Source organism: Phocoena sinus, chromosome 9 (assembly GCF_008692025.1).
Source record: "Phocoena sinus isolate mPhoSin1 chromosome 9, mPhoSin1.pri, whole genome shotgun sequence".
Taxonomy (NCBI): domain Eukaryota; kingdom Metazoa; phylum Chordata; class Mammalia; order Artiodactyla; family Phocoenidae; genus Phocoena; species Phocoena sinus.
The window spans coordinates 81,454,352-81,466,626 of NC_045771.1; the positions used below are offsets into that span (position 1 = coordinate 81,454,352).

Here is a 12,275-nt window from a genome sequence, read left to right on the forward strand (position 1 = left end):
TTTTATGTTTGGAAATACCCTAGTCATCAGTAGTTTGTATAATTTAAGTATCAAGGTCATTAAAATTTGTTTAACATTAATGTTAAGTTGAATTAATATTTGTTATGTCTGCATAGCTAAAACTTGCAGGTCTCATTAAGTACTCTCCTAGTTTCAATATGTAATGATTGATTTTTTAAAATAGAAACGGTAGTGAAAATCTTTCTGTAATACTAAAAGGCATTGGAACATACCCTTTAAATGGGTGAATTATATGATTTCTGAATTGTATATCAATAAAGCTGTTAACAATAACAAATTGGGAAAAAAAAAACCCTATCATATATTTTCAGCATCTATTTTTTCCCAGTCAAATTTGCCTACCTAAATTGAGCCTTGAAAATGGTTTTATTCTGAGACAATTTTTTCTTTATTATATGCTTTTTTTTCCTAATTCAATAGTCTCTATCTTTATTGATCATTAGTATACTAATATATTATGTACATTTTAAGGCATGCACACATACAAATTGCAGAATGAGAAAAATAACGGTACTTCCTTAGAGCATGTGTGTACCATACAAGTAATTAAGTGTATACTACCTGCCAGTCAATTGTTCTTACATATAATTGTTTAGTTTTCTTTAAAATGACTTGTTATAACTAGAGTTTTTTTCAACTCTTAAGTCCATAGAGATGGAGAAGTTTTTCCACCTTGCATGGCTAAGTGTTTTACCTGTTGTCTTATAGCATCCCTGACTTTGGGTGTGACTAAGGATGCATGAAGGAACTATGCTGTATCCTTTAATCCTCACAGGATTATTCCAATACTTAAAAATTGAAAAGCGAGGCTCAGAAAAGCAAATATATTTGGCCTACATCTCTGAACTACGATATTTGGTTTTGTAGTTAGGTAGGTCTGTGCCATTTCTAGTACACCACTGCATGTGATCATACTTTTGTGTAGTTACGGGGGAGTTTCTAATGATTTTAAGTCAGCCAAACATCTGGGGTCAAGAACTTGAGTATTTGATGGAGGTCATACAGGTTGATGAGTTGAAGTTTTCTCACTAATTAAGAACAAATTAATGTAAGACCTGGGATGAAACCTTGGACATTCGACACTTAGGTTTCCTGAATATTATCTAAATGTGAACAGTTTTTAGGGTGAGAACAAAGGCATTGAAGCAGTTAAGTCACTGTTGACCTTTCCTCCTAATCTCATTTACACATTCTTATTGTTCATGAATTTTTCTGGGGGGAAGAAAAAGAGTATTGGGAGAAAGAAGTGGTTCTGGAAGTTGAATATGGAAAGAATATAGGCTCATTAACGTTCCAAAGTGATTTACTATAAAAGTATTTGTTACATACAAATCAATGTTCCATGTGAAATGGATTATTTTTTTTTACTAGAGTTCATATAAAAATCCTACATGTCAAGTGATGATATTTTCTGTCCCTATCAAATGCATAGGGAATTTGTAAACATATACAGTAGTTGTACCTTGTATAATGCTTTAATATCATTTACATTTTTTATTTAAAAAAGTGGTTAAACATTAGTATCACATAACCTGGCTAGAGAAAGAATCTTGAAAAATTATTCATGTTTTCTCTAAATAGGGAGGTATTGAAGATTATGTATCGTATTTGTTTAGCAATAAAATTTTAGGTGATTAAATATTGAAATCAGTGATCTGCCCGACTCTTTTGCCTCACATATGCTACTAGTTTCATTCCCAGTTTTGGCCTTCATGTTTCTGGCTCTGTCCTACCTCTTTCTCATTTGTATTGTGTTCATCTGTGTTACAGGAACAAACTCATTCTTTGCTTCGCATTGTTCTTCCTTCATGTTTCCATTTTCTTTTTTATGGATAATTGCTCTTTGCATTCCCTGATTTTTTCACTTCCTTTTCTCCTTATTACTTTAAAGAAAGAAAGAAAAAAAGAGTCCCTCTTGTGGTATTGTTTTAAAGGCAGTCAACTATTGTATGTGAGGGAAGAAAAAGATAAAAAGAAGGGGTGGAGAAGGGGTGGAGTGGGGCTGGTTGGTTGACTTGGGGAAGAAAAGAGGAAAGAACAGCAGAACTGGGCTCTGTTCCTGGACACTGATGAATCATGGACATTTGTTAAGACTTGAAGTTTTGTCACTCAGTTGTAACTAAGTTTATGATGACAGTTCATCTTTGATAAGTATTTTGTTGTTGTTGAAAGGGAAAAGTGTTACACATTTTGAGGAAAAAAAAAGTTTAAAGGAAATGTATAGTCAGTCCAATATATAGGAAATCCAAAAGTACTCTCATAATATTCTGAGAAACATCAGGTCTTGCATATAAAGAATTTTCAGGTACTAACAGAGAAAGAGACAGAGATGTGTGAATATACACAGTCTTCCCAACAAAAAACATGCTTCTTCTTATTACAAATAATGACTACTAACCACTTGAGTGATGTAATTAAATAAATTATATCATTATCAATGGCAGCTAGATTATGAAATGTTACGAGAATATTATAAAGACAAAGATCTTCATTTTGAAGGTATTCATTTGATATTTTAAAGTTATGCATTTGGTTTAAACTTAGGCAAATTAATCTGCAAGTATCCTGACAAGTATAAATTCTGTCCACAAGATGAATGACATCTTGGCAAAAGACAGATTGATCTCTATGTAACAGAAAGACTGGCAGTAACATCCAGGTAATAAATAGGCTCAGCTTGAAACTCAGGATTCAGTTCACCGTTTTACTTTGGACTATCGTCACCTAGGTTGGCAAATTTATGAAATCAATTCTTTTCTTCTAGGTAGCTTGGACATTAAGAGCATCATATTCGTAAAGAACAAGTTACCTTATAGTAAAGTTTAAGGAATTTGAATAAGAAAGAGAAAAATCAATTTATATAAATTGAGATTGTACACAATGCAAGCTATCTTTAGTATTGTTCAAATCTCTGTTCTTAGTTTTAAAGGTATAAAATGTTGAAATATTACTGATTCAATTATGAAAAAAACAATAGAATATTTGATAGCATATGACAATATCCTTCAGCCAATAAGGCATTACAGTATTTCTTCCCCAAATTATCAGGAACCCTTAGAAATTATATCCCACCACCTTATATATCTTGAAGAAAATACTGTTATTATATAAAAATGTTTGCTCTATTGATTTACCAGTGTTTCCAGATACAAAAAGTAGAAGTTTTCATCTCCCATTTGTTATAGATGAGTAAAAAAGAGATTGTATCATTGTCATCTGTTAGTGGAATATGGGATTTTAACTCTAAGTTTACTGACCAGATCGTCATGTCTTCTTTGTAATAACAGTAGGCATTTTAATCACCTAAGTCTAAAATATGTGGCTCCAAAATCAAATGATTGCTCTTTTATTTTCTCTCCCATGCTCATTACTGCAGAAGGAGAAATTCCTAGGAACACCCTTTTGTGGTGCTTCAATGGACACTCATCTAATTAATTAATTATACGTATCTGTACCGAAGGTGAATTTAATTCCTAGCATATCCAAATGCTTATAGAAATATGCTAGGTTATAATGGTGTTTTATTGTGTGTAAAGCATATTAAAAACCTAGTCTCAGGAGAATCATATCAAAAAATGATCTTTTCCTTTTTCTCTCATAGATATCTGCATCCATGAAATTAAAAAAAAAACAACAAAAAACAACTGAAAAGCATGCCAACAGTTATTAGTTTTTGTTATTTCAAATGTTGCTGTCTGTCTCTTATTGACTACTTCCCATTGCATTTTTGTTGCTCGTGAATACTTAAATAACTGAATTCTCTACTTCCCTGTGTCAGTGTAGGTCTAAGGAAATGAATTCCATATACTTTGTTCTATAACTTACAATTCAAACAGCAACAACAAAACTCCACATCTATTTATGGAGAAGGATCTTACTATGAAATCTAGATTTTAGAGTCTAATAGAGTTTTTTTGTTTTTAATGGAAAGTCATACTGTAGGTGCTGATTTTTTCTGAGATATGCTTGAGTTTAATGGCTGAGGGAGGAGAGGAAGAGCAAAAATAAAAGAAAAATGAATGAAACATACTATGATTAGCAGAGATTGAAAAACAGAATAGCATAAAAACTACTGCTTGTTGCAGATATGGTATTTTAAACATAAGAGCTAATTTCTCTACATACTTAAGTTAGCATAAGTTTGCCAATACGAGACTCTGAAGGGCAAATGATAAACTTCCAATAAATACTTTTTCGTGTTACTTTGTGTCCATTTAGAAAAGGCATTTCTTTCCTCAAAAGCTTAATGCGGTATTTGTCAATAGCTGTATTATTCAGGCCAAGCAAAAATGTCTTCTAAATATTTGTCTTGTTTTTAGGAAATATTTGACCATATTTGTTATCTAAGATAGTGTCTTTTCTGTGTTGTTTTCTATCATGGCCTCAACGTGCTGATGTAGTATAAAAGTACTGAATGTGAATGCTGACTTAAAAACCACTACACACTTTCTTAACAATTCTCCTGGGAATTGAAGCTTCTGAGTTGCTTTCTTTCGTATTCCCATGTCCTGAAAATATTCCCCAAGGACACAGATAACTGAAGCTTTCTGTCCATTTGTCTTTAACTTTGACCTTCTTCGGCACACATCTGTGTGTGTGCAGAAGCATGATAGGGCCTCAAATCACAAGTATTTCTGATTGTGGCTCTTCAGTATACATTTATCTCAGAGACAGGTCATTTACTCTATTTGCATATAAAAAAATAAGGTTTGTTGTCACAGTTTTTCCCTTACTTTTAAGATATGCTAAAAAGCTAGAACATTCATCATTTCCTTTAAAACTTTTCTAGCCAAGGAGAATTATTTTGCATTCTAGTGTCTGTGTCTGTGTCTGTACATGAGAGGGAAAAAAAAAAAAAAAAAGGAAAAAGAAAGAGAGGCCATTTTTAGAGTTTCTTTGTCCTATTCTTTAATCCAAAATATTGAAGAAATTAATTTGATGTACTGAAAAATAAATAATAAAAAGCATGCTTATACATACATACATACAAAAATGTATGTATTCTTATACATACATACTTACAGAAAAATACAACAGAAATATCAATAGAATTTTATGCTACCAATATACATAGTATAACCTAAAACAAAAAGGGAGTAATAGGGAACATTTTGTGGCTATTATGTTCATATTTTTCTTAGTTCATTTCTAATTAATAAAAATGAAATGTATATGAACAAATTAAATATTTACATATAATAGAAATTGATAGTCAGACAAAAGTTACACATCATAAATATGTCATAAGTAAAAGTCAGTGCTCTGCATGAGATCTTTAAACTTTATTAAAGAAATGATTAAATACAAACATCTGTAACTCTTAACTAATCTTTATCAGAATATTTCCTCTTAAATGAATAGTAGATACTGATTTTTCACTTCTTGCTCACAGCCTATAATTCCAGCTTTGTCATCAATCTTTATGATTTATAAACATTTTATCTTGAATGGCAAATTTTGGTGACTTAATAAAATTTTATTAAAATTAATGGGATAGGATCTGATTTTCATGGAATTTTCCAAAATAACTGAACAGAAACAGTGCATTATGGAAGGCTATGGTTAATCCAGTAGACACATTATGCTATGTTGTGAAAATGGTCTTGGTTTACCTTTCATACACTAGAAACAAAGCCACATTTTGAATATCCTCATTAAAAAAAGCTTTAGCTTGATAAAAAGCAATTAAAGGCAAACTTCAAAACAGAGCATTAAGCAATGATTTAGGCTTATAGTTGACAACCAACCCTTTCAGAAAGAACTGCAGAAGCAATATCTTTCTTCAACAGCTTCAGATATTAGAGAACACAGTGCTTCATCAGAGTGATCCAAAGAAATTGCGATTTGGCTCAAAGGCCAGCAAAGTTAATGAAGCCTGTCTTACCTTCTCTAGAACTTTATTACATTCTCTTATTCCTTAAGCTCTTTCTCTTAAACATATAAAATTGGAAATGGTGTACCTTAGTAGGAAGTCTGAAGTCATTATTGAAATAATTGACAGAATATAATATTTTTCTGCAGTGTGGCTATTATGATACCAACATATCATGTAGACAGTAATGGACATCTAATTCTGCCATTCCTAATCCCCATGCTGGGGAAGAAAATCTGCTTTTGAATCATTTAAAAAAAAAAAGTTGGATTTGACTATTTAGTTCTCTAATTTTAGAGTGGAAAGCTACCTTCAGTTATTTAAAATATCCATCTGAGCTCAAATTCTCAATCTCATTCCATCCCACTTCATCTCTCATATGCTACTCAAGTCACGGTGGGGTGCCTTTTATGAGGCCACTCAGAGTAAGAAGAAAGAAACAGAGAGCAAGATAGAGATGTAGAGAAGTTAAAGAAAACAAATAAGGCACACACACACAAAAAAGAGAGGTAAGGGGGAAGGAAAAATCACTGGGTCAAGAATCATAAAATCGCATCACCTTTTAAAACGTTGCTAGTAAGTACTCTCAGTCTTCCCTGTTTGGGGAGGTTGCCTTTAGAGAGATGGAAAATCAATTACGAATTAATAAGTGTCCTTCTGTTTTCATAAGCTCTACTGAAACTAAAGAAAGGCTAATTAAAAATCTGACGTCCTCCCCATAATGACACCTTTTACGCATACGCAAGATGGTCTTTTTTTTTTTTCCATCAGGAATGGTGTCAAAAGTGCTCTAATATACTACTACAAGGGGCTTAAGAATTTAAGATGTTCAAGGAAACCTTTCCACCCGGTACATCAGCGCCTTCCTGAAGGAGGCCTGTGTGGTCGGGAGAAGAGGCCTAACGCAAGACCCTTCTGTTTTTTCCTACGAGGAGGCCCGGGCACGCCTGCCACTGCTTCTCCTGGGGATGGAGGGAGGTGAAACTGGTCCGCAGACTTCTACTGTCTAGCTCTCTCTCCCTCTCTATTCCTCCTCCATATTTCAGGGGCATTTTGCAAATTGCCACCTGTTCCTGTTGCTTACCCTTTTAATGCCCTCACCGGGACAAAGTGAACTCATCCTGTAGCAACACTGTCAAGGCAGGGCAGCCCACCGGCCAGACCAGGGCATTCGGGACTTTTTGGAGGTAGTTACAAAGCCTTTGTCACGGCACTATGCTCCCTGGGTGTAGAATTCGTCCCTTCACCCCTGTCCTACCACACGGCAGGGCTAGGAGGATTTTACAGTATCAGGTCCTTCTCTGACTGTCCTCAGCCCGGATCCCGAGGCTCTGTCTTGACAGGTGAGCGGTACCTGGGCGTGGGGCCGCCGCCACAACTGGCACTCAGCCACGCCGGAGGCTCTAGCCTTTGGCACTCCCGGGCAAATAAACAGTGCCACCTGGTAGGGAGTCAAAAGTGGTGCTTTAAAATGCAAATACAAACCCCTCCTACATTTGTTGTCAAATCACTTCTCCATGATTCCTAGGCAGGCGGTGGATTCTGCGTCTGGGAGAAGGGCCGGGGGAACGCTGCCTGCCTGGGCAAAAATAACCCCCAAAGCCACGAGCCAAGTGCTCGGCCGGAGTCCCTGCAGCCTGTGGATACCCTGCGGGCGGCTGGCGGTCCCCGGGGAGCCCCGCTGGGCCGGCTCCGCTCCGCCTCCGCGCGCCGGGCGGCTGGGGCAAGCCGGCGCCGACTTTGGGAGTTCCTGTCTCCCTTGTATGGAGGGCTGCTCCGGCCCGTCTCCGCCCGACTGCTCTGACGCCCAGCCCTCCCGCTGCCCACCCCCAGCCGCCTCCCTCCGACTTGCCCAGAGAAGCCAGACGGAGCCTTTCTCTCTCTCTCTGCCACAAGTCTCTCCGCCTGCCATTCCCCCATTCCTGCAGCCACCCCACCCCTCCCCAGTGCCGTCACCCCTTCTCCGCCCCCTTCTCCGCCCCCGCCTTCTCCACGGCAATCGCGGGAATAAATCAAGGAGGAAACCGAGAGGGAGCGAGAGTGCGAGCGCCGGCGGGCTTGCCCAGGTCTGTTTCCAAAGTCGCCCTTGATGGCGGCGGCGGCGAGGCAGCCGCGGCGCAGAGCAGCCAACGCGCGCTAGTGGGTCCGCCCGCCGCCGCCCCTTCCCCCGCGCCGGGCTTCGCCCCTGCAGACCCCGGCGCGAGCCCGCGTCCGGGTCCCGGCCCTGGGCGCGCCGGCCCTCAGACGCCCGCGGTCTGGGCTGACCGTGCTCCTTCTCCTCCCGTGGTTTCCAGCACCGGTCCTTCCCCAGGCTGGGAAGGGAGGCGAGATTGATCTTCGATAGCGAAGATGGCTGCTGGCTGCCTGCTGGCCTTGACTCTGACACTTTTCCTATCTTTGCTGATCGGCCCCTCATCTGAGGAGCCGTTTCCTTCGGCCGTCACGTAAGTGCCCGGGCAGGGCGGGGAGTGCGGGCCGAGGGGTGCAGCGGAAGCCCGGCGTGGGCTCCATTCCCGAGTTGAGGGGCTTCTCTGCTCGTGGGGGTGGGCAGTGAGCCGGACTTGGTTCTGGAGAGGCCGAGCGGGAGATGCGCGCTGCTCGCCGCCGGAATGCGCACCGAGCACGCGTCTTGGGAGCCTCGGCGGGGCCGGGCTGTTCTGGGGAACGTCCGCCAACAACTCGCGGCGCCTCAGCCCATCTCTAAAAGGATTCCTTGGACTTAAAAGAGTTTAGGTGTACTGTGGAAAAAGTTTCCAGCCAGATACCCGCTCTCATCAAACCCAGTCCTATAAAAAGTTGTGTTTGGGTTGGGTATTTTGCACATAGGTAACTGCAGGCTGGCCAGGGTAGCGTGGACTTTTCCCGCACTTTCCCCGCACTTGACCTCTGGGATGCTCACTAATTGCTGTGGTATCCAAACTCGTTTGGATCCCAAATTACTGGGTGCGCTCGACAGCCTTCCTGATGAGAGGAGTGCTCGCTTCACGCGGTAGAGGTGCTGTCCACCCCAGGGACTCGCAGGTACCGGGACCGTGCCACCCAACCTCCCTCACCCTCTATTTGAAACATTTAAGTGCCGTAGGACACGCGGTTCCTGTTCTTAGAATGAATAGAACCTATTCTTTGGGGGAGGGACTGAGTGTTTCCAGTCTCCTGCAATTTTCTCTTATTTTTACCATTTCTAAAATAGCTTAAAAAAACCTCGCTGCTGTTCTGGAAATAGAGTGTTTGAAGGTAGCTGTATAGTTACAGGGCAGGAAGGGAATGAAAAATAATAATTCTCTTTTAGGCTGGAAAAAAGACAAAGTCAGTGGCACATATAAATATACACATATTTTTAAATGCGCGGAATAGCCTATCAGGCATTCTGGGAAAGCATTTTTTTTTTGGTTCTTGAAGCTACTTTAAAGCCTCTAAGAGTAGGTAATCGGAAGTGGATGAGTCACTTTAATGAATTTTACATAACAAAAACAAAGCCCAAGGTAGCCTTCCCGGTATTTTTGCTATTGGGAATTATTTGCTGTCCTTTGTTGGCCAAGTGCTGAATAGTGGAGTTTGTGGTGGATACTAACCGTGAATCTTTACCAGCTGAAATCCTGCAGCTATTATTTAAGGTTCAGCTTAAAGTATTTATTACATTAGGTGTCAGTGCAAGAATCTGAAGGATGCACGTTCTAACCCGGCTAAGGGGAATGTCTAATATTTTTGTCATTGATTTACAGTCATGTACATTTTAGATAATCTTCCATAAAAATGATTGCAGATCCTTTTTGTTATGAAGCACGAGGCTAAATGCCATCTGTAGATCTTCCTGTAATTGGCAGGATGTTCCAAGCGGATATTTTGAAACATGAAAAGAGTAAGAATTACACCGAAGATGCTTCAAAATTATTCACTCTTATTAAGAAATTACACTTCTATATATTTGTTTCTTTAGTCTCTTTGTAGCTTGGCCTGTAAAGCTAGAACTCAAGTGAGTCGCTTGCATTTTGTGTCAAAGAAGTGATGCTTTAAAGCAGTCAGTGTGTTCAGTTTACACATTTTTAAAGTGTTATTTTTAACTGACAATTTACCAATATTTCTCTCATTTGGAGGGAATACTTCATCACACCATTGGGGCAAACTATGACTTTTTAATATACTACAAAATACAACCTTTTATTCCTGAACAGAGCATGCTAAAATATTAATAAAAGAATCCTTGTTGTAAGAAGGACATCTGCAATAAATGTTTTTCTAAAATTAAAATAGCTCAATTTTCATGGTCAGAAATTCACTAAAGACAAGAAAGAAAATAAATAGTGGGCAAAAATAGGACTTAGGAAGCCACAGTTTCTTTTCTTTGAAAGGATTTGAAATTTATTTTTTAACAGTGAAAACTTAAGATATTTTCAAATAATATGAAACACTATTTTGTAAAAAAGAGCTTAATAAAAGATTTTGTAGAGCTAAGTCAGTCTCTTTTAGGAAATATTGGCAATGTTTTTGTAAGGCTTATGCATCTTTATTTTTTTGAAAAGTTAGTAACCTGAGGAAAGGAGAAATGAGAGTTGACATTTGTACTTCATGTTGTATTTCTGAGTAAACTTTATGAAATTAAAAAAAATACAGCATTAATTTTATTAAGATGTGGTGCTGTTTACTTTTCTTGCAAGAAAAGAGTTGATGCAGAGAATTTATCAGGATAAATCTCAAATCTTTGGGAAAAATTCCAAGTTCATTAAAAACTCAGTACAAAGATTATAGTGTCACTAAAGGCAAATTATTGTGCTTCTATATATACATTTCTCTGGAAATCATTAGTAAATTCTTTTGGTTTTTTGATCATTTTATTTTTTCCAGAAAAAGTAATGTAAGAATTTTTTATCATCAGAAGAGGAAGAATATGCCATCAAGACAGTATAAAATTCATTATGCACTCATGGGAGTGGGACCTGAATTAGAATTAGTAATACAAAGGTTTTTGTTTTTTAGAATGTTTACAATAATATTAAGGGGTTAAGTATTGTAATAAAACATAAATACCATTCTAAATATTTTCTTTAATTTTCTCTGGTTTAACATACATTCTCATGTAGCATATTCTGAATTAAAATAGTAGTTAAACTGTTCTAAGAGGTAACACTAAAAAAACTGGTTTTTTTTTTCGAAGGAAGGAATTTTGATACAATTCTTTTGCTAGGTTAGGTTTTTCTTTTGGCAGTGATTGTTTCAATAAGGTGTGAAACGTGAATATGCCATCTGGTAGCAGCCACCTAGTGCATATTGGTTTGTATATGAGTGGAAAGTACATCATTTTCATGTTATAGTATGCACATGTTATATTGATAGTTTAAAATGTAGTTTTCTAAAGGGAATTCTCCCTTGCTTTAGAAATAGTTTTTTGGCACATATGTGAAAACACTTCTATTTTAAAACTCAGGATAATAAGTATGGTAGCCAGTATTGTAATGTTAATTTAAATCGGTCGCTCCTAATTTTAGAATCTATTTACAAATCCAGTTTTTAAAAAAAGCACATAGTTATAACTACTATTCATGTTAAACTTTTATCTCAGTCGTATCAAAATGCCAATCAGTCCAGAATAATTGGCTGTGAGCCCTTTGGTATATGGGAATTTTAATATATTTAAACTATATAATGGGATAAATATATTAGTAAGAATTACTGGTATCTGTAGGAAATAAGCATAAAATCTCATAAAAGAATAGTACTTTGGGGTTTGACTGCTTAGGATATAAATATTTTTCTATTATTAGACAAATTTACATATAAAGTCTACAGAAAATAAATTCTGTGTCATAACTTTGGAATGGATATCTTTTTCATATGTTAGAAGTGATATAATTATTCTCATTCACATACAACATAGAGAAGGAAATGTGCCTTATAAAATATGAGATACAGTATTAAATGTGAAATAATACCTAAAAACAATGAACATTAATAAATCCTTTTCTCAGATCTTTGATTAGTTTTCATCAGCTTAACCACATGACAACATTTATTATTCCACAGGTGTACATTTAAAATATGCAACAGTAGATATATTCTTCCAGACAAGTAGTAACATGATATTAAATTTAGTAATGTTTATACATGGTTATATGGGTAGCTGTTTGGATAGGCATTTGAATGAGCATTAGGCAGACTGAAATGGATACAGTCTAAAAAAACATTTTTGGGAAGGTACAAGAATCTAAGCTTATTATGGTTTATAAAAGGAAATAAAATGTGCCTTTTTTATTTTCCTATGGCTTTCACCAATTTAATTTTAATTTAATAAATACATATAAAATCAGATTCTATCGCAAGTTGTTCATTTTGAAAATAGGTAAAAACTTTACCACTCTCTTTCTTCAAAGAGACCTTGCTTTGTAGA

General features: G+C 37.2%; 1 protein-coding gene across 3 annotated transcripts in view; it reads left to right on the forward strand.

The window, feature by feature from the left end:
- Positions 1-7,890: 7,890 nt before the first annotated feature.
- CACNA2D1 (calcium voltage-gated channel auxiliary subunit alpha2delta 1) overlaps positions 7,891-12,275 on the forward strand; it is a 502,332-nt gene continuing 497,947 nt past the window's right edge. The window contains exons 1-2 of one of the 3 annotated variants that reach the window (XM_032643128.1): positions 7,891-7,959; positions 8,188-8,337. In XM_032643128.1, the coding sequence (XP_032499019.1) occupies positions 8,243-8,337 (95 nt within the window). In that variant the 5' untranslated portion in view covers positions 7,891-7,959; positions 8,188-8,242. Of the gene's footprint in view, positions 8,338-12,275 lie in introns of all 3 variants that reach the window. The other 2 variants (XM_032643129.1, XR_004351432.1) reach the window with 2 other exon arrangements.